Source organism: Artemia franciscana, chromosome 14 (genome assembly GCF_032884065.1).
Source record: "Artemia franciscana chromosome 14, ASM3288406v1, whole genome shotgun sequence".
Taxonomy (NCBI): Eukaryota; Metazoa; Arthropoda; class Branchiopoda; order Anostraca; family Artemiidae; genus Artemia; species Artemia franciscana.
This window is the reverse complement of record NC_088876.1, coordinates 1266327-1289894: the sequence shown is the minus strand read 5'-3', so window position 1 is coordinate 1289894 and position 23568 is coordinate 1266327. Positions and strand designations below refer to the sequence as shown.

The window sequence follows — 23568 nt, the reverse complement described above, 5'->3', positions numbered from 1 at the left end:
GGAGGGGGGCAAGTGATACCAGTAGTTTCACTTTTAGCAATTTTAAAAGGTATTTTTTCTTATTTATGTATAATGTTAAATTTTATGGAAATATATGCATACCATATATTTAGACATCAGAGAAAAAAGGTCGCAGAGGTTGCGATGGCTTCCGCCAAGTACAAGATCAAAAGTGAAGCAGAATTTCCGTCCATTTGAACAATAATATCCCTCTTCTTCTACCTGAATTTCAAATTTTTGTCTAAAATTTAATTACAATTCAGCATTTTGATTCTTAAACAGAAAAACTGAAAAAACGGGACTCAAACAAGCAATTTACAATTAATCAATCAATCAATCAATTAATCAATCAATTTATTCAACCAATAAATTTACAACAAAAATACTTCAACATAGACTCCCCCGTAAGGCTCTATGGACAGGAAAAAACAGGGGAGAAACAAAAACGAAACAAATCCAAAAAAAAAAGAATTGAATTATTATCAATACTTAAAACATCTAATGGGTTACTTTGCGATTGAAGTTAACACCCATCAAGAAAGTAAACATCCCCAGAGCCTGAGTTAGTAAAATTCATAAAACTTAAAGAGATGGCGTGTCAAACCTGTGTCACAATACAAACAAAAATAAAATGAATAAAAAAAGATGCAAAAAAAGATATCATCTTTCTTTCTCAAAAACTGACAGTAAATATCAGAAAATACGCAATCACGGAAAGCATGATTATCTTCCTTAGCCGTTTTTTATTTTCGAAGTTTCTGAATAATTGTCATTATACGACAGAAGATTCGCTTTTAACACGTTTTGAAAGTCATTGGATCCATAGCAAAATAAAATGAATTTAATGCATAGAGTCTCTCTGGGTAATAATGCTAACAATCCGAATTGGCCAAAGAGAATATCCCTTGAACCGTGCTAGCGCCAAATTCCCCTTTTGAAACTGTAACATGATGAAAATAAGGATCCAATAAGTCAAAAGTTTACTTATCTTTAGCAAACAGGGCCATGCTATACGTAGGCAGACACCTTATGGATGGGTGCCTGGTGGAACATGGGAGCCTTTCAGTTTTTCCCACCGTATTCCGACATCTCAAACTACTGCTATTCAAATTATCCAAATCAAATTTATTCGTATTCAAAAATCACAGTTAATGTTCTGACGTCAGCAGCTAGCTAACAAACACTGCACAGCGGAGATGTTCATTCAACGAGAAATGAAGTGCTACTCCATATATAAAACTTAACAGCAAGAAATTTCGTTTTTATGGGGCCTAAAGCCCACATCTTATCCTGTTTAGACCTGGGCGTGATTCGAAAACGAACATAACGATTCTTTTGAGGAGTGAGTTAAACCCATTACTTTGTGTCTCCCTTTGGCATTGGTATCAAAACTCTTCTATACGTGTCCGCGTCGAAAATATTTATTACAGCCAAATTTCTTTGCGTCGCGGAGCAATCCAGGGCTCAGTGATAAGTCCAGCAATATTTAACAATGCCATCCGCTTTGCAACCCGTAGAATACCGCATTTTCTTATCGAGCCATCTATTGATGCAAGTCACTTTTCGTGTGCAGATGACATTCTTCTGCTGTCTGATAATTTGGAATCACTGGAGGCTGCTGTGGACAGCCTTTATGCCAGGTTGTCTGACATCGGGCTGTCAGTCGCTTCTGCTAAAACTGAATTTCTCATTTTGGTTGTCATCACCATCCCGATTCAAACATTCAGGTTGGCTCTTATAGAATTTTTGCCAGTGCGTCTCTCAAGTACCTTGGGCTTGCATTCCGGACCTCGATTCGAGCAACAAGGTCACTAACAACAGATGTGTTGTGAAAGAAGTTGAGAAATCCCTATGGACGTTTCTGTAGAATTAAAGGTCAATTTGACAAAAAAAAAAAACGCTTGGTTGGCTTTATAACTCGCTTTTTGCTCCCAATGAATTTTTTCTGGTGGCATTATGGAAGTTTTTTACCTCGTCAGAGCGTCAACAAATTCGCTGTTTTTTTTTTCAAATTTTGTAAGTATTTTCTTGGTGTTCCTATCTGGTCCCGTAACAATTATATCTCCAAACGTTACGGAGTTATTGAGATATGTGATAAGATGGATGTTTTAAAAAGCAGATTCAGACAGCGATCTGAGTCAGTCGTAGATTTGCCGTTTGGGTGTATTAATAGTTTGTGAGTTATTATTGGTGTATTTTTTAGTGTTTGTAATGATAAGTGTTTTTGTTATGTATAATTCTTTTCCATACTCCTCTAAGTGCATTTTTGTATATATAGAGGGTTCAAATAAATTATTTTTATTAGTTATAAATTAAATAAGAGAACAATTTTTTATTGACTGATGTAAGGAGCAGCATTAAAACTTAAAATGTATACTAATTATTCAGTATATAAGGAGGAGTGGTGCATCGTTCTCAACTACACCCGCTCTATGCTAAAGTATGACTTTTTTTCGAAATTCTTTAAGAAAATATGCGAAATACTTTCTAGTTATTAGTTTTAATGTTGCTCTTTACTTTGACCTGAAAGAATTATTTAATACAATCAAAGCACACTTTTTAACATGGAAAGTAATTCTCCTTTACCCTTCAACCTGGGTCCGGCCAAATTTGTTTTTTATGCTTGTTCCATTGTATATGAAATTCATTAGGAGCATGATGAAATTTGGCATAATTTAGAAAAATGGGGAAAACGCCCCCAAAAGGCACGTGATCTTAACAAAAATTACACCATTAAATTAAGCATAGGAGAGAATCCCACTGAGGAGGTTTTAAGCTCTTAACTTTAGAAATGCGGAATTTCACCTTTTTTCCCCAGAGGAAAAATCGTTTAAACGTGTTTTATTTATTTACTTTTATTTCCCCAAGAGTTATTGCAACGAACCATTGGTCCTAGAAGACTGGGAGAGAAAGTTCTAAAGGCTTTTTAACATGACTTGTGGTTCCATTTTGCTCCATGGAGGACAAAGTTGCTATCGGTTAAAAATTTTGAGGTAGCCAATTAAATTAAAAGGATTAAAAACATATATGTTGAGTTTCCCAGTTGCAGAGGAAACAATGCTGCACGTTCGGATGCACGCCTAGAGGACGATGCACAATACGTATTGTGCCTAGAGAGATACGGTATTGTGCCTAGAGGACGATGCACAATACGTATTGTGCCTAGAAAGATACGGTATTGTTCCTAGAGGACGATGCACAATACGTATTGTGCCTAGAGAGATACGATATTGTACCTAGAGGACAATGCACAATACGTATTGTGCCTAGAGAGATACGGTATTGTGCCTAGAGGACGATGCACAATACGTATTGTGCCTAGAGAGATACGGTATTGTGCCTAGAGGACGATGCACAATACGTATTGTGCCTAGAGAGATACGGTATTGTGCCTAGAGGACGATGCACAATACGTTTCACGTAAGCATGGCTTGATGAGTTTTTGAAAACTTGCTTTCCCCAAACTATCGCTTGTTTATTAGAACAAAGGAGCTCTGTCAATTTAAAATTCGCTAGATACTTAAGGTGTGACTCCTTGTTATATACATACAATTAGAAAAAAATGGCTTAGTAGAAGTCTTCTCGGTCGCGAGGAGTGACCTAGTAAAATGTACTATAGTTGTCACCAGGAGCGTCATGTACGGGGGAGGAAAACGCCACTACCCCATTTTTTTCAGCCGGTCGGATAAAAATTTGAGTCAGTAAGATAGCGAAGCTCCACGCCTCTAATTTACAGGCTCAAGTATTCTTATTTTTTCGTTTATTAGGACATATGAGCTGATGGAAATATATGAAATGAAATCCAAAAAAGAAGATCAGTCTCAGTCGGTAAAGAATAAAAAATGAATAAGTTTTAATAGCAATGTCACACAAATCGGTCGGTTAGAATTCTGCAAAACTAGTATTTTACTGAAAACATTAAACGAGCACAACATAGCAGGGTTAAGAGCAGTAAAGCCCTCACGGCCTGCATATCTACAAAACTCAAATAAGCTCAGTTTTCAGACAAGCGTTTTTGTTTCAGTCTGTTTCATAAAAAAATATTTTGGGATACCATTATTTTGCACCAGTCAACTTATGATAAAATTTTATCATGCAAAGAATATTAGGAAAACCAGTTTATGACGACATTTAAGGAATGTAACGATATTTCCCGTAATGAGGTAACGGAGCCATTCAAACATGACATTATACCCAAGAGAAGCAAATTTTCGAAAGAGAGGTATGTTATATCATCTTGTATATGAATATACAGTTGAGGTTAACTGAAAACTATCGGTTTGTCACATTGTAGGGGGAGGGGGTTCAAAACCTCCTGTTTGCGGTTTTAGACTATGGCATTGATTGGATATCTTAGAATCCCTATTGTCTGTCATTTTTTACTCTCTTTGGACAAAACTTAATAATTAGTGGCAGAAAAGGGCAGAGAGCATCACCTCACTAAGGCACGTCTTTCGTTACTTAAAGAGGGCACTAAATATGGTCATATCCTTTTCAAATGAGCCTTCTCTCAAGATGCTAAAATCAACTGTTCGGTATAATCAACCTTGAAAGAAAAACGTAGAAAAAAGGGGACATGTCCCTGTTTCATTCGTCATTCTTCAAGACGGAGGACAGTAATTCTCCTCCTAAGAGGTGTGTGCTTTACCACAATAATTCAAATGGTGCAAGTTTCATTTTGATCCGTCACTATTATAGAGGAGGGTTTCGCGCCCTTTTTCGAAATTCCCGAAAATTTGCTTTCAGTACAATCAACCTTGAAAGAAAAACGTAGAAAAAAAGGGCACATGTCCCTGTTTCATTCGTCATTCTTCAAGACGGAGGACAGTAATTCTCCTCCTAAGAGGTGTGTGCTTTACCACAATAATTCAAATGGTGCAAGTTTCATTTTGATCCGTCACTATTATAGAGGAGGGTTTCGCGCCCTTTTTCGAAATTCCCGAAAATTTGCTTTCGGTACAATCACCCTTGAAAGAAAAACGTAGAAAAAAAGGGCACATGTCCCTGTTTCATTCGTCATTCTTCAAGACGGAGGACAGTAATTCTCCTCCTAAGAGGTGTGTGCTTTACCACAATAATTCAAAATGGTGCAAGTTTCATTTTGATCCGTCACTATTATAGAGGAGGGTTTCGCGCCCTTTTTCGAAATTCCCGAAAATTTGCTTTCGGTACAATCACCCTTGAAAGAAAAACGTAGAAAAAAAGGGCACATGTCCCTGTTTCATTCGTCATTCTTCAAGACGGAGGACAGTAATTCTCCTAAGAGTTGTGAGCTTTACCACAATGATTCAAATGGTGCAGGTTTCATTTTGATCCGTCACCATTATAGGGAGGGGAGGGTTTCATGCCCTTTTTCGGAAATTCCCAAAAAATTTGCTTTCGCAATAAACTTTTACCAATAACATTAGCTGAAATAACAGCTACCATTCCCGAACCAGCTTCAAGTGGCGACTCTTCCTCGTTTGACTGTCTTTTTCAAAACAAATTGGCCAAATTGACGGAAACAAATTTCCGTTAACCTCCGGTAATTGGTAACTTCCGGTTACTATAGGCTGTGGTTTGCTCTTTTCTAATTTTTAGCCACAGAAACAACCATGATTACATTTTAAAAGAAAAGCTACACTTGCTTATGCTGGTGGCAGTGCTTCCACTCCTCCCGATTTATCGGGAGATCTCCCGACTTTTTGGAAAATCTCCCGACTGAAATTTCCTCCCGATAATCTCCCGATTTCTGTTGAATTGAGCTCTGTCCAACTTGAAGTTTCTGATCTTTCTTGATTGTCTGGCAGAATCCAAAATATGTCTTTGTTGCCCGTAAAAGGGGGATTTCAAAGCCGCCGGCCGCGTTTGATTCGCGGAAGTCAACTGCGGACCCTAATTAATGACCTAGTCGGCAGCTTGTCCCGTGAGAGACCATTGTTGTGTTCGAAAAAGGGTTGATTTGATTTGATTCTCAGTTCATAACTTCATCTGATCTGATCAGTCAACTCAGATAGTTCATTTCCACTGGATAATTTGTGTAAAATAAGGACGTGACAGGATTTTTTTTAGGGTAAGTACCAAGTTTACTGGAACTGGACAAGCATACATCCCTACACGTGGGCAACCCAAGAAGTAGGCTACTGTTCTGTCCTAGGGGGTAGGCGGCTTTTCTGCTTCTATGATCTGTTTCTTTACCAAAATAACATGTTTTAACTTGAAACCAATTCTTAACCTGTTGCCAGTTCAAGGATTCTATAGTACAAACTCGAATACACTATTCTTACGGGTCTTATAGATATCCGGTATTCGCCAGACTACTAGCCTAGCCTATATCAAAATAACGATTTCGAGTGTCGGCGACATCGGCTTCACAAGTCACAACAGAGCAAAATAACACTAGGGAGTAGGGTCAAGAACTATGCTTTCCTTGCTTTGCAAACGGGCCATACTCATAGCGCCGCCCACTACGCTTGTGACATTTAAAGCGAGACAAACATGCGGGTTTAGAAATTTCTAGTAAAGGTAATATGCGGTCTGCACACGTCGAGGAAACTGGGGAGGTCGTATCTTTTTTTTTTTTGCTTTGTTCAAAATATGAAGTTATTGGAGCCAGCGCTGATGCAAGACCAATTGAGTTTCAGTAGGGACGTTCACTATAGCTAGTGGTGCTAGTGTGGCTGCTGTTCGAGTGTGTCTCACTTTTTCCAGGTCTTGGCGCTACTGTCTAGTGTTATTTTGCTCTGCTTCACAATATAGGAGGATAGGAGGATGGATTTTAAGATGTAGGCCAAGGCCAGCCATACGAAATCTGTTTTCAAAGGGACAAATCTGTTTTCAAAGTGCCGATATGTCTAAATTTTATGTCACAGTGTTCAAAGTGTATTATTTTGCTCTTCAAAGTGTGTTATTTTGTTCTGTTTTGGGGAGACCGGAAATCTTGAAAAACGGTTAGAATTCGTAATTCTAGTTCTAATTATGTGAACAAGTAGTTTTAGATGACTTTCAATAAAACCATTTAGTTTGCATAAGTTTTGTATGAAAGAAACATTGTTCCTTGTTGATAGCTGATTTTGGAGTAATAATAAGTCTTCACCTTCCGGAATCTGGGTTCCAAGATTTTCCGAGATTTTTTTTTGAATTTCTTCTGCGATAATTCAAAATTCCGGAAATCTGGAAGTTCAAAAGCCCCCTTTTCATATTCGAGATGCAAGAAGAAGCAGACGTCAAAGAATAATCTGGAAGCCCAGATTCCGGAAGTTCCGGGAGGTGAAGACCGGACTTAAGACTCTAAAACATTTTTTCGATTCTACTTTGTTCTGTCTCTCTATTACTGACATTTTTACCACCAATACAACTGGTATGTGACACAAAACAGCTGTTTAAAACCTCCTGATTTTTTCCCCGACTTAAAAAAAACCTCCCGATAATCTCCCGACTTTTTTGGAGTCGTTACTGATTTTCAGAAAAAAAAAGTGGAAGCACTGGCTGGTGGCTTTTTTTTTAATTTGTTGTCCGATACTAACAAAAACTACATAGCTGCACATGAGCTCTCTAGCATTAAATTGAATTCCATGATTTATTTTAATTTCTTAAGATATTAAATAAAAAAAACAAGTATTTTTAAATGAAAGTAAGGAGCAACATTGAAACTTAACGAACAGAAATTACTCCGTGTATGAAAGGGGCTTTTCCTCCTCAACGCCTCGCTCTTTACGCTCAAGTTTGACTCTTTCTCTTTACTCTATTTTTAAAACAGTAAGAAACTTTAGCGTAAAGAGCGGGGCGTTGAGGAGGAAAAGCCCCTTCCATACACGGAGTAATTTCTGTTCGTTTGAAGTTTTAAGTTTTCTTGGCTCTCCCCACATAAATAATTTAAACGAAATTTGCATATTAATTAATCGCAATTAATTGGAAGATTTTGAGAAAAAAGGAGCGAGGCAGGAGGCCTAGTTGCCCTCCAAGTTTTTGATTACTTAAAAAAGCAACTAGAACTTTTAATTTTTTACAAACTTTTTCATTGGTAAAAAATATACGTAACTTACGAATTAACCTACGTGACGAACTTCTATATTCATATGTTTTTATTGTGTATATGAGGGGGTTCAACCCTCGTCGATACCTCGCTATTTACACTAAAGCTTAGATTTTGCGCCAATTCCTTGAGAATGACCTCTGAATCACAAAGACCGTTGAATAAATAGTTTAAATTGCTAAAAATACTTTAGCGTAAAGAGTGAGGTATAACGAGGAGGTAAACCCATCATATGCGTAATAATTTTTGTTCGTTTTAAGTTTTAATGCTGCTCCTTACTTTCAGTACAAAAAACTTTTCATATTTATTTTTTTATTGTTTTTTCAAATAATGCTAGAAAATCCTGCGCCCCTTCATTGAAATTCTCTTCCCCCATGAGAAGTTTCTCCATGGAAATATACTCCCTCGTAACCCCCCCCCCCTAAACCAAAAAAATCCCCCTGAAAACGTCTGTACACTTCCTAGTAACCATTACTCTATGTAAACACAGGTCAAAGTTTGCAACTTGCAGCCCCTCCCACGGGGACTGCGGGGGAGTAAGTCGTCCCCAAAGACATAGTTATTAGGTTTTTTGACTATGGTGAATAAAATGGCTATCTATATAATTTAAACGAAATTTGCATATTAATTAATCGCAATTAATTGAAAGATTTTGCGAAAAAAGGAGCGAGGGAGGAGGCCTAGTTGCCCTCCAAGTTTTTGATTACTTAAAAAAGCAACTAGAACTTTTAATTTTTTACAAACGTTTTCATTGGTAAAAAATATACGTAACTTACGAATTAACCTACGTGACGAACTTCTATATTCATATGTTTTTATTGTGTATATGAGCGGGTTCAACCCTCGTCGATACCTCGCTATTTACACTAAAGCTTAGATTTTGCCCCAATTCCTTAAGAATGACCTCTGAATCACAAAGGCCGTAGAATAAATAGTTGAAATTACTAAAAATACTTTAGCGTAAAGAGTGAGGTATAACGAGGAGGTAAACCCATCATATGCGTAATAATTTTTGTTCGTTTTAAGTTTTAATGCTGCTCCTTACTTTCAGTACAAAAAACTTTTCATATTTATTTTTTATTGTTTTTTCAAATAATACTAGAAAATCCTGCGCCCCTTCATTGAAATTCTCTTCCCCCATGAGCAGTTTCTCCATGGAAATATACTCCCTCGTAACCCCCCCTCTAAACCAAAAAAATCCCCCTGAAAAAGTCTGTACACTTCCTAGTAACCATTACTCTATGTAAACACAGGTCAAAGTTTGCAACTTGCAGCCCCTCCCACGGGGACTGCGGGGGAGTAAGTCGTCCCCAAAGACACAGTTATTAGGTTTTTCGACTATGGTGAATAAAATGGCTATCTATATAATTTAAACGAAATTTGCATATTAATTAATCGCAATTAATTGGAAGATTTTGAGAAAAAAGGAGCGAGGGAGGAGGCCTAGTTGCCCTCCAAGTTTTTGATTACTTAAAAAAGCAACTAGAACTTTTAATTTTTTACAAACGTTTTCATTGGTAAAAAATATACGTAACTTACGAATTAACCTACGTGACGAACTTCTATATTCATATGTTTTTATTGTGTATATATGAGGGGGTTCAACCCTCGTCGATACCTCGCTATTTACACTAAAGCTTAGATTTTGTCCCAATTCCTTAAGAATGACCTCTGAATCACAAAGGCCGTAGAATAAATAGTTGAAATTACTAAAAACACTTTAGCGTAAAGAGTGAGGTATAACGAGGAGGTAAACCCCTCATATGCGTAATAATTTTTGTTCGTTTTAAGTTTTAATGCTGCTCCTTACTTTTAGTACAAAAAAATTTCATATTTATTTTTTATTGTTTTATCAAATAATGCTAGAAAATCCTACGCCCCTTCATTGAAATTCTCTTCCCCCATGAGAAGTTTCTCCATGGAAATATCCTCCCTCGTAACCCCCCACCCAACTCTCCCCCCCCCCCCTAAACCAAAAAAAAATCCCCCTGAAATCGTCTGTACACTTCCTAGTAACCATTACTCTATGTAAACACAGGTCAAAGTTTGCAACTTGCAGCCCCTCCCACGGGGACTGCGGGGGAGTAAGTCGTCCCCAAAGACATAGTTATTAGGTTTTTCGACTATGGTGAATAAAATGGCTATCTCAGAATTTTGATCCGCTGACTTTTGGGGAAAAAAGAGCGTGAGAAGGGGCCTAGGTACCATCCAATTTTTTTGGTCACTTAAAAAGGGCACTATAACTTTTAAATTCCGTTATAATGAGCCCTCTCGCGACTTTCTAGGACTACTCAGTCGATACGATCACCCCTGGGAAAAAAACAAAAACAAACAAACAAACAAAATAAATAAACACGCATCCGTGATACACGCACCACTCAGTCGATACGATCACCCATGGGGAAAAAAACAAATAAACACGCATCCGTGATTTGTCTTCTAGCAAAAAATGCGAAATTCTACATTTTTGTAGATAGGAGCTTGAAACTTCTACAAAAAGGTTCTCTGATACGCTGCATCTGATGGTGTGATTTTCGTTGAGATTGTATGACTTTTAGCGGGTATTTCCCCCTATTTTCTAAAACGAGGCAAATTTTCTTAGGCTCTTAAATTTTGATGGGTAGAACTGATCTTGATGAAACTTATATATTTAGAATTAGCATTAAAATGCGATTCTTTTGATGTAACTATTGGTATCAAAATTCCATTTTTTAGAGTTTTGGTTACTATTGAGCCAGGTCGCTCCTTACTACAGTTCGTTACCACGAACTGTTTGATATGTGGTCTAAGTTTCCATTTAGCTAATTCAAGCAATCATATAATGTGATTTCACTGTTCTTGGTATTCCTAGAGTAGAAACTGTCCGCTTTTTTTTCAGCTAAAATACTCAAAAATATAAATGACGTCATAGAAAAAATTGTACCAAGTATGCCTATTTGGTAACAATTAACAATGAAGCTATCTTAGCTTCAGAAACAGCGTAGACACAACGAACACCGCAAGAAATGACGTGTCGACAATTATTCTTGTTCATGTTGATTTATATATTTTACTTTCTATTTGTATTTATGCTAATCTAACTATACCTATTACCTTTTTTAATTGCATATTTTCGCATTCCATTGCATTAAAAAAGACATAGAAGGCCTCCATTTCAAAGAAAAGTGCTCAAAAGAGATACTGCTAAAAAGTAAAGTGCCTAGCAGCTCAAATTGCAGACACGCTTAAACTGGCAATTCTTAACCCTAATTTGAAACATATTGCGTTTTGGCGGAGGGTCTATTGTTAAAACCTCCCCCACTGTATTCCCCGCATCCTCATCTAATTGAAATATTTTGTTACCAGGCCTCCCTTTATCATAGATAATTGCATAAACTATTGGATTCAACAGCTACAATTAGCCATTCAGTTAGCACCATATTCCTTATTCTTTACCTCCTTCCCCGATTTTTTTTTTTACAGAAGTCGCATTTTCAAAAGCTGAGGGGAGAAGGTCTGTGAAAATAGTGAATTCTCATTTATCTTAACCTCATGCATCGAGTTTCCTAACATTGGACAAGTATGGCTCTAAAACGCGGGTACTTGAAAAGCTTGGGTGAGATACATTTTTTTTTTCGAGTAAAAAACCTAAGGGTAGTTTTAGTTACTCCTTCGACTGACCTTATGTCAAATAATAAGTTGAACAGAAAATGTGATTTCGACCCCACTTCTTGCATATACGCGCGAATATACGGTGAGAACCGCATGCGCTTCTCCGCAAAACACCGATTTTCCGCAAACTTGTAATAAGTGTGAAAATTAGGTTGAGCACAGGGTTGCCACCCATAGTTATTTCTCACTATTGTTATTGATTTTTTAGTTTTATTTGTGGTTTTCCACAAATCGGAAATAATGCGGGAAATCCACCATAAAGGACATTAACGCTTGGTTTACACTAAAATTAGCATTGGCATTCTCGTCTTGAGAGGACAGCATGCAGGCAAGGTAGTATACATTGCCGTTCTCACTACGTATTGTGATTTTTTGTTTTTTTGTTTAAATACCTTGTTGTTTTCATTCATACGACTTTTTCAGTCAATACGTCATGCGCCCTGTTTTATTGGTTACTTCAGATAAAAAAATCGATACCCTTCTCACCTCTTTTCAGAAGAAAGTAGAAAAAAATAAATTTCATTGATTTTTCCCATCATCTAGTGAGTTTTTGTCAAAACCTTAGTGATTTTATTCCTGATACGGGGACAGTTTTGAATGACATCGTATTTCTCGAATCCAACTGAGGTTAAAATTACACTAGAAAATCCTACATAATTTATTTTCCCCGGTTGATAGAATGTTTTTCGAAATTGCAAATTAATTCCGCTCGTCAATGATTTCCCAGTCAATCAATAAGCATCAGTTTTTCCTCATGGAATTTTTTCTGAATTCTGCTGACTGATCAAGAACACATACGCTCTTATTTTCATAATCAGTAATATCAATTGATTTCCAAAGTATCGACGGTATGTTTTTGGCTAGTGGTAATACTGAAACAATGCACAAAGTGGGCAGATATCTAAAATCCATGATAATTGGAATCATCTTTATAGCCCTTATTTATCTATTATTGGAATATACTGGTAGCCCTGTGGGAGCAATCGCGTTAGCTAGTATGGCTGCAGCACCAGCGCTTTATTTTGCATGTCGTAGAACGCCATTGCGGCCACCTTTAGATTTGGATAAGCAATCAGAGCCCAAGGGTTCAGATGAGATTCATTATTCAAAACTCAATGAAGATGGTACAGATGTAAAGTTCATAAGCCATCTCTACGAGGATACACTCACTATTTATGATGCAGTTCGCCGTGGTGCGAAAGTATCCAACAACGGTAACATGCTTGGATGGAGAGATTCAAGGGACAGTCCTTACCAGTGGATGCGATATAATGAAGCCCTTTCAAGAGCAAAAAATTTTGGATCAGGACTTATCAATCTAGGTCTTCGACCAGGGTCTTCCACTTTGGTTGGTATGTATGCGCAGAATTGTCCCGAGTGGGTTCTGACAGAGCATGCACTTTACTGTTACTCCATGGCAATTGTTCCTTTATATGATACTTTGGGACCTGATGCTGTACGATGCATTGTTGATCAAACTGAGATGCAGCTCGCTGTATGCGAAGAGGACTCTAAAGTGAAACTTTTGCTACAGAAACCCTCGCGTTACCTCAGGAAAATAGTTTGCGTTAAAGAAGTCTATCCCGAGACATACAAAATAGCAGCAGATGCTAACGTTGAAATTTATAGATTTGAACAAGTGGAGAAATTGGGAGCGGAAAAAATGAACAAAGAAGTTCCCCCACGACCGGATAATTTATGTACCATATGTTACACGTCAGGAACAACTGGAAACCCTAAAGGAGTTATGCTGAGTCACAAAAATGTTATAGCAGATGTCTCTGCGGTCTCTTTACAATTAGGTGATCACAAGCCAAGAAGCAGCGATGTTATGTTGTCTTTTCTACCTTTGGCTCATATGCTGGAACGCACCTGTCATGTAGTGGTTTATATGCAGGGAGGATCCATCGGATTCTATAGTGGAGATATAAGAAATTTAATGGAAGACTTCAAGGCTTTGAGGCCAACCATAACTCCGGCTGTCCCACGCCTATTAAACCGAATTCACGATAAAGTACTTAGCACTGTGAATGGTTCTCTATCAAAAAAATACTTATTTGACATGGCGCTTAGCAGTAAGCAGAGGGATTTGGAAAAAGGGATAATTAGCAGAAGCACAATATGGGACAGGTTAGTGTTTAAGAAAGTTCAGGAATCAATGGGAGGCCGCATTCGTCTTTTAGTTGTTGGTTCAGCTCCTCTAGCTGGAAATGTTCTTACTTTCATAAGATGCGCACTAGGATGCGTCATTGTTGAAGGTTATGGCCAGACGGAATGTGTAGCTCCTGCAACACTGACGACCCCAGGTGACGCCAAGCCAGAGCATGTTGGCCCTCCCCTTCCGTGCTGTGCCATAAAGCTTGTTGACGTCCCTGAAATGGAGTATTATACTACTGATGGCCAAGGTGAAATCTGTATCAAAGGAACAAACGTTTTTATGGGATACTATAAAGAGCCTACAAAAACCAAAGAAGTCTTGGACGATGATGGATGGCTTCATACTGGAGATGTTGGAACGTGGCTGCCGAACGGAACCTTGAAAATAACTGATAGAAAAAAACATATTTTCAAGCTGTCCCAAGGAGAATACATAGCCCCAGAGAAAGTGGAAAACATTTATCAGAGCAGCATTTATGTGGCTCAAGTCTTTGTCCATGGTGAAAGTCTGAAGTCGTGCATCGTAGCGGTAGTAGTACCTGACATTAGCACAGTAAAAAAGTGGGCTCAGGAGCAAGAGATTGAAGGAACAGTATCAGATATATGCGCCAATCCAAAAATCAAAAAGCTAATTCTAGACGACATCCAGGACATAGGAAAGAGCAAAGGATTGAAATCGTTTGAACAGGCGAAGGACATATATTTGCATCCGGACTTGTTTTCAATCCAGAACGGTCTTCTTACACCCACTTTAAAGTCAAAGAGGCCTCAGCTAAAGCAATATTTTAAGATTCAGATAGATGACATGTATAAAAACCTAAACTAACTTTAATATTATGGCAGACGATTTTTCAAACTCTTCCAAATTTAATGTCAATCAAGATTTTTGTGTGGTAACTGAATGTTGTTTATTCCTTTATTTACTATGCTCATCTAGAAATGAAAGGCTCCTTAAAAATTTGAAGAATATTTTTGCACAAGAAATAGACGATGTGTTTTGTTAAAAAAAAATTGACACAAAAATAAGTTATTTTTTTACATACTCTGACAAATATCTGAGGGTTGAAACAAGTGGCCCCGTCCCTGGGAAAGGCTAGTAAGAGAGCTAACCACAGGTCATAGTAACTGAATATTTAAAAACGCGCATAAAAGAAAACCGCCGGGTGAGAAAGATTTGTCGTTTAAGCATTATTTAGGTTCATCTTAATAGTAAAAGTTTATAGCGAAAATAAATTTTTGAGAATTTGTAAAAAAAAACTTAAACCCTCAAAAATGTACGAAATTGAAATGAAAAGTACACCACTGGAATCATCATGGTCGAGAACCCTACTAGAGGCCTCCTGGTTAAGTTCTAAGACCATAAAAATCAAATGGCTACCATAGAGCTTTTGTTACCTAGGATTTTGACTCATTTTGAAGTACACAAATACCCAAAACTGAAGTTTTTTTAATTGCATCTTACTCTAATAGAATCACTTAACTCTTAAGAAGTGCACTGTAAATTTCAATTTCCAACTGAACGAGTCGTCTCATAACTTACCATCCCATATATGCAAAGATGTAGGAAGAACGTAAACAAAATACACTACATTGTCCTTCTTCTTTTTCGGATTGTTAAGGAAACGCTTTCACAAAATCTCATCACTAGAATTAAATTCTGGTGCTACACCATTTTTACTAATTCAAGAAGGGGCAATCCTAGTAAACGGCGAAAGCTTAAAACTGTGGTTCTCTCTTACTAGGTTCCAGACGGAAACCTACTGGAACTTCCAGCTGAGAAAGGTAAGATAAGACAAGATAATATTTATTTTCAAAAGACTATCACAAGCTCTATAAAGCCGAATTCGCTTTATATATCAGTATGTAACTGAAAGTAAGGAGCGACATTAAAACTAAAACGAATAGAAATTACTTAGTATATGAAAGGGGCTGCTTCCTCATCAACGCCCCGCTCTTTACGCTAAAGTTTGACTCTTTCTCTCAACTCTTCTTTTTAAAACAGTAAAAAACTTTAGCGTAAAGAGCGGGGCGTTGATGAGGAAGCAGCCCCTTTCATATACGAAGTAATTTCTGTTCGTTTTAAGTTTTAATGTCGCTCCTTACTTTCAGTTAAAAAAAACTTGTTTTTTTTTATTTAGTTTCTGAAGGTTTTTGAATCAATGCATGTTTTGATTTTGGCTCACCGCAGAGGAATAATTAAAACGAAATTTGCATTTTTTTTTGCTAAATGGCTTTCTCATAATTTTGATCGAATGATTTTGAGAAAAAAAGAGCGAAGGAGGAAGCCTAGTTGCCCTCCGATTTTCGGTTAATTAAAAAAGCAACTAGAACTTTTAATTTTTAACAAATCTTTTTATTAGTAAAAGATATACGTAACTTATAAATTAGCTTACGTAAAGAACTTTTGTGTTCTCATGTTTTTATTACATATATGAGGGGGTTCGCCCCCTCGTCAGTACCTCGCTCTTTACATTAAAGCTGAAGTTTTGTCCCAATTCATTAAGAATGACCCCTGAATCACAAAAGCCGTAGAATAAATAGTTGAAATTATTAAAAATACTTTTGCATAAAGAGGGGGGTATTAGGAGGAGGTTAGCCCCTCATATGGGTAATAATTTCTGTTCGTTTTAAGTTTTAATGCTGCTCCTTACTTCCAGCTGAAAAAAAAATTTCATATTTATTTTTTTCATTGTTTTTTTTAAGTAATGCTAGTAAGTCCTGCGCTCCCTTCGTGGAAATTTTCATCCCCCATGACAAATTCCTCGATGGAAAGTTCCCTCAGCATATCTCCCTCTTCTCAAACCCTCCTCTCGACCAAAAAATCCTCCTGAAAACGCCTGTACACTTCCCAATAACCATTACTATATGTAAGCACTGGTCAAAGTTTGTAACTTGTTGCCCCTCCCACGGGGACTGTGGGGGAGTAAGTCGTCCCCAAAGACATAGTTATAAGATTTTTTCGGCTACGTTGAATAAAATGGCTATCTCAGAATTTTGATCCGTTGACTTTGGGAAAATAAATAGCGTGGGAGGGGGCCTAGGTGCCCTCCAATTTCTTTGGTCACTTAAAAAGGGCACTAGAATTTTTCATTTCCGTTAGAATGAGCCCTCTCGCAACATTCTAGGACAGTTGGGTCGATACGATCACCCCTGGGAAAAAAAAAACAAACAAATAAACAAACAAATAAACACGCATCCGTGATCTGCCGTCTGGCAAAAAATACAAAATTCCACATTTTTGTAGATAGAAGCTTGAAACTCCTACAGTACGGTTCTCTGATACGCTGAATCTGATGGTGTGATTTTCGTTAAGATTCTATTACTTTTAGGGGATGTTTCCCCCTATTTTCTAAAATAACGCAAATTTTCTCAGGCTCGTAACTTTTGATGGGTAAGACTAAACTTGATCAAACTTATATATTTAAAATCAGCATTAAAATGCGATTATTTTAATGTAGCTATTGGTATCAAAATTCCATTTTTTAGAGTTTTGGTAACTATTGAGCCGGGTCGCTTTTTACTACAGTTCGTTACCACGAACTGTTTGAAAAGCTAAGAAAAAAAAAATTCAAATCAGTACATTAAGTCAAACACTTAAAATTAAAAAGAAATTAGAAAAGCAAAATCACCAAAGATAAAGGGCAAATCAGTAAACTTAACAATTGAATTACAAAAACATTGCAGTAAATCAAAAATAAAAACGGCAATAGAGGAAAAGAGGAATTTGGCAAGTACATAATCACGAATTATTATTAAGGTGTTCCAGAATAAAGGGGATAAAACTTTTACGAAACCTCTCTGTAACAGCATGGATCGGAGAGTAAGTTGGGATCGCTAAGGAGGCTGACCGGGGGAGTCAGAGTCTAATGGGATTGTGAAAATCAGGGAGTAAGTCCTCAGTATGGGGATTGGAAATGACTGATTTAGCAAAAAGCAGGCAAATTTTTTCCCTCCTTTCTTTTAAGGTGGTAATGCGTGCAGCTTTAAGGAGGAAGGAATATGGAATTTTGACTTCTTTGTAAATGATCCTGAGCGAACGATTTTGGACCGACTCGATTTTGTCACTAAGTCCATTTGAAAGTTGCAAATGTCAGACCGGACATGCACATTCCAAAAACGGCCTGATAAAGGATAAGTAAACACGGAGGGAATGCTTAGTAAACCTTCTTACCTTCGTAAAGCTTAGAAAAAAACTGGAGTGAGTGTAATAGGACGCATGTTGGTTATAGTCAGACTGGAAGATTTCTTTGGGATGGGTGTTATAAAACCTAGTTTCCAGCAACTTGGGAAATTTCCCGTGTGTGGGAATTTTCCGTGTATGGTGCATTATACACTAAACAACTAAGGACACCGATATGACAAACTTTTCGCCCTCCTGGCTCCATTTTCGGTCTATTTTTACCTCGAAATTAGGAATTTTCTACTTTTTTTGGAAGAGGAAGGTTCTTATACAGTTATTATGATTTTCCCGTTGCGTAGATTCTCTCCATTCCTGCCACAATCGAATCGTGAATTGGAATAATGACTAAAAGACTGAACACGTGTTGTTTTTTCAATTAATATATAAATAAGAGACCAAGTTTCACAGCCAGTGTTTGATTCAGGGAATAATTTTTTGACTATTGTGACTTTGACATCATATTGTGACTATTGTGATTTTGAAATCATTGTAACTATTAAGGTTAAGTGTTTCAGAGATCGCAGTGATTTTTCTGAACGGAGTCAACAAGATAAACAAGGTAATGGGAAGCTGGAGTGGATTTAAGATTCCCAAACTAATCAGTAAGAGATGGAACTTTTCTTTAGCTATCTGCAAAGAATCCTTCATACTGAATGAGGGAGATGGAAAAGAAACTAGATTTCTGTCTTTTCCGTCAAGGTGTCTGCAGATTAAGGATGACAGATTGCCAAAGATTGTTCTTTTCGCTCAACCGTCTAGGGCTAAACGAAAAGCAGGTCATCCTCAGTTAGTTACTCCTTTCCCCACTTTCTCCACTTAAGATCCCACTTTCTCCTGACAATTACCATAACTTTGATGTATAATGACGATTTACACTTGCTAGTACCAAAGACCAGTCAACCTAACCTGAAAAGACAACCATTTATCCAACAAACTCGAAATGTGCCTCTTCCGTAGCCTCGTAATCCCCATAGTCCTACTGAAATCAGAAACATGGACAACCAAAGACGAACTTAAACTTCCAGTAGAGTTCAGAGTGAGAGTGAGAGGTTCCAGAGTGAGAGGTCAGATGTTCACCAACACGATACTCGCATGCGAGGAAATATTGAGGTTCCTCGACTTGCTTCTAGTAGGTCTTCTTTTTCTCTTGTTTATAGAGCTTCTAACCTTTGGAACAAACTTACTAAGGATATTGAGGATAATGGTAATTTTAACCAGATTAAATCTGATTTACGTGTGGAGCTGCTCGATAGGTATGCTTTCGAAACAGATTAACTATATTTTCAGTGGGTTATATTTTCTGTATTTTTTTCATGTGTTGTTTTGGGGTTTTACATTGTAGTATTTCGGTGTTGTTGTTTTTTTTTTTTTTTTTTAATTTTGTTTTCGGTAAATGGCCGCATGATCCATAATCTTCTCCTTTTTCTATTTTAGCACATCCTTACAAGCTCTGTTTTTGTTGTGCTATTATATAAAAATGATTATTTTCAATAAAATGTTCTACTAATACTACTACTACAGTATTCGAGATGAGTAGCCTCTATCGCATTATATATATAAAAAAAAACTGATCACATCCCAAATATAGAAGAATACCAGGGTTTCAAGTTCACTAATACTATTGTCAGCAGAGTTAAAAAGCCGCGGTGCGCTGGTTCGGCCAAGTCAAGCAAAAAGAGTCGAGCCGCCTCCAAGGAAATCGCCTTTGAAAGATCTCTCTGTGGCCTTCGTGCGCGAGGCAGGCACGATTGGGAGGTTGGCGAGGCAGATTGGGCAGGGAACTTTGACAACGTCAAGATAGTCAAGGTAACACACATCATACCAAATAGAACGATATACCAAGCCATTGCGCATTGAGTTGGCAGGAGTTGTGACCCCAAGTCCTTACCAAGAGCTGATATACCAAACCCTTGCGCATGAGTTGGCCTGAAAATAACCCTTGAAAGATCTATCCATGGCCTCGGTCCACGAGGTAGCCACGACAACAATTGAACTGAGAACTTCGAACACGTCAAGATAGCCCAGTTATCATGCATAACACCAGATAGAGCGACATACCGAGCTCTTGTGCAGTGAGTTGGCAGTTGTGGCCCCAAAACATCCCACGGAGATGACCAAGACCTAAGTGAGCAAGTATACGGGCATTCCATTGGTTCAGTCTATTCTAGGGTCTATTATTCGCTTTTGTTTCATCACTGCTAAAAGAAAATTAGTCTTCACGCACGCCATCTATACCCTACATTGAACTTCAAAACAATATTAGATGGCTCACTGAAGAGTAATGAGTAGAATTGCAAATTATGAAGAATGGTAATTATATTAATAGAAGAGAATTTTCATTAGCTTTCCCGCTGAAATTTTACTGCACAAGAGCATAAAATTTTATTTTCTCCTTTTTTAGATTAAGACTACTTTTGTTGTTTGACTCGTTTTATCTAGCCTGGCATTCAACAGAACTTAATGTGAATAAACTAATAGACGCAAGTGTTGTCTCTATTTAACGCGGTTTTGAATTATACTAATAAATCTCTACAAAAGGACGGTTGGCTTAATAACAACAACAGAAGAAAGCTTAAAGGAAACAACAAGAGAATGCAAATTGCAATAAGTCATAATAAGCATTACCTACAATCCCATTTTGAAGGCCAATTAACTTGTGATATAAATAAAAAAGAAAATTAACTACAATAAGCACTCTGGAACACGGGGCTTTTAATACTGGTTTTAAGTTTCACGTCAGAAGTCACTCAATGTAAGAGTTTTGAAACAGGTTTTGATCGGTTAATAAATCAACCAATCATCATAAAGATGGAAAACAAACAGACAACTTATTGGGCCTTTTGGTTTGAAAAACAAAGAAAATTTGTGTTCAGTACTTGCAAAACTTCCATTATTTAAGATCCAGTGAAGGACGAAAAAACGAAATTGGAAAAAAACGAAATAGCTGAAAACAAACTGAAAATAGAAAGGAGCAAATAAAACTAAAGCAAGACTTACACAGGATTTGCAGCAATGGCTGATCCAACTCCAGAGGCAGCCTCTTCTATAGATTTAAACCTAAAAGCCAAAACAAATACAAAACGAAAACGAAATAAAAAAGAGATAAGCTTTCAAAAAAAAAGAAGAATAAACTACTTTCCAGGTGTTTAAAAAGCAAGCTTAGAGATAACACACACCATGTCCTGAAAATCCATTTAATACGGGCGAGGCTCATATGCATGGAGCCCTCATTTCTTCAGGAAGGGGGAGGAACTCAATTCACATTAGAGGGGCGTTTTCAAAATTACTAAGCACCGTCAAAATGGGATGGTTTGATTTCAGAAAGTTTCTGTGTAGAACCAAAGTTATTTTGACAGGGGGAGTATACCCAAGAAGAAGCTTTGGCTATCTGGCTCTTTGCCAAGTATTATCAGCTGATTGTAAGGGAAAAATTCATCCCATCAAGGCTATATCGATAATATTTATAGGCCCGTGAACTAACACTGAATATTTAGAATTTCAAAAATAAACCCAATAATTAAACTGACCCTTACAGAACAGGATCAATGTTCGGGAATGTCGTCCCGAGTTTCGAGAATGTCGTCCCGAAACCCAATAAATAAACTGCCCCTTACGGAAAGAGATCAAGAATTTCTGAACAAATTCTAGAATTTTGGAATTATTTTTATTACAGACACTTAGATGTCTAACTCTACCTCCTCAGCTGTCAGGCTGCTCATGCATGTTGGGAGAATAAGCATTGGGAAAATCATAAGCCGTTACTTCTCAGCTTGAGCCCCACGCCCTTATGTGCATACAAGTATCTATATATAATTTTACATAGTTCCATTTTAGTATCCAAAGTTAAATTCCAGAGGTTATCCCTAGGCAATCTTGGTAAACACTTGGAATTGAATCAGATAAACTAGTAAATACGAACAAAAAACAATACATAGAAAGCCTAGGAGATGTAAACAAACAAAAAATAATGGAGGGAAAAAAGGCTGCAAAAGCAGTAGAATATAAAGAAACGCCAGGCTAATTGTAGAATTTTGGGGGCTTGTAGAGCGAAAAATTAGTTAAAAGGTTTATTTAGCACTTTATAATGTTGGGAATTTTCTATAATTTTCTAGAATTCTATAATGTTGGGAATTTTCAGAGAGGAAGTCAGTTTAACTGCCAAAGGCCGATTTATTATTGTCAGCATATTTGAAAACGTAAAATAAAATTATTGCGAGACCAAAAAAAAATTGAATGAAAAAAACTATTACAAAAAGCGGAAACGCCAGACCATTGGTAGTTCGTGGAGGAATGCAGATTTTACAATTTTCTATTTAGAATTCTATCCAGTACATTTAAAAACATGAAAACCAAACAGGCTCACAGTCTGCATGGCAGGTTACAAAATGTGGCAGAAACAAAAATCTTAAATATAGTCAACGGTATTTTATGTAAAGGAGGAATCTATTTCAGTTTAATTGCAAAATTTCTTCGCTCCACGAAAACCTTATAAGAGATTAATATATCATCACCTAGACTTTAACCTCATCAAATATAATTTTTAGGTATCTGTTATGAGTAGCTTCTATTCTCAAGACAATTCCACGGAGAGTGGAAAATAGGAAAGGGTCCATGTCACCAGATTCTTCTAATTTACCAAAGGAGATTGAAGCACTGCAGAATTGGATCTGATAGTGTGATAAATTTGGCAATATTTTTCCTTGTTCCCTTCCAATACTTGGGCTTCAAAATAAACTAAATAAGACAGTTCATCTTTGCAAAAATACCAGCACAGCTGTTTTTAACCATAAGGAGACGGATTTCCACCTCTCCTATGCAACCTTGTAACAAATGTCAGTTATCCCCCTAATAATAAGTTTTCAAAGTCCTTTTATTTTTGTATTCATTAGAACAGTTAAACAATTACAATCAAACAGAAACAGTTTCAAAAATAAAAACAAAAATAATTTCAAAATAAAAAAACTATAAAGAAAAACAAATATAAAAATTTAACATAACTAAAAAAGAATGTAGCATAATTAAATAGAGTACAAAAATACAAAGCGAACATAAGCAGATTATACATTTTAACAAGCAGCCCCTCTCTCTTCTCCCATTAGGGGTATCTCAACACCCCCTTTGTCTCAAAACTGATTAAAACTATATGACCGAGAAAAGACCTTGAGTTCCGTGTAAGGAGTTGCTGCAACAGGAAAAAGGAAAATATGGTACACGAACAGTCTTGCTACCCCCCCTCCACCCATCACATCCAACCCATTCCGTTCTCTCCTATAAGCACTACTACTTTCCAAGAAGAATCAATACGGATGTCTCAAAGCCCAGCACAAAGTGACCACCGAGTTTTCTGGTCAACATTTTGGTAAGTCTGAATTTCATCAATTATTTTATCTATCTTATTTTTACTGCTAGGGTTGTCTTGGAACGTGACTTTGTTACGTGACTTCACTATGCTTTTGTTGTCTAAGCCCAAATGTTTCTAAATCATATAATGAAGAAACGATTAAAAGAGGGTTTTTAAGGCCAAACCAAAATACTGAAAAAACACAAAACGATGGCGGTTCCAAGA

At 37.1% G+C, this 23568-nt stretch overlaps 2 protein-coding genes across 7 annotated transcripts in view; one reads left to right on the top strand and one right to left on the bottom strand.

Annotated features, from left to right (window-relative positions):
- Positions 1 to 23568, bottom strand: part of LOC136035161 (tumor protein D54-like) — a 165042-nt gene that overhangs the window by 101595 nt on the left and 39879 nt on the right. For 5 of the 6 annotated variants that reach the window (XM_065716719.1, XM_065716718.1, XM_065716722.1 and 2 more), the window contains one exon: positions 21000 to 21059. The exons of the other annotated variant lie outside the window; for it this stretch is intronic. In XM_065716719.1, the coding sequence (XP_065572791.1) occupies positions 21000 to 21059 (60 nt within the window). The remainder of the gene's footprint in view (positions 1 to 20999; positions 21060 to 23568) is intronic. 6 annotated transcript variants of the gene reach the window in all.
- On the top strand, positions 12515 to 15685 carry LOC136035160 (long-chain-fatty-acid--CoA ligase 1-like). Its single transcript, XM_065716717.1, has one exon. It carries the CDS (start codon positions 12516 to 12518, stop codon positions 14646 to 14648), a length of 2133 nt encoding a protein of 710 aa, XP_065572789.1. The 5' UTR covers position 12515; the 3' UTR covers positions 14649 to 15685.

Excerpts from the sequence above, each read along its gene's own strand:
- LOC136035160 (XM_065716717.1), top strand. The coding sequence starts at position 12,516 with ATGTTTTTGGCTAGTGGTAATACTGAAACAATGCACAAAGTGGGCAGA.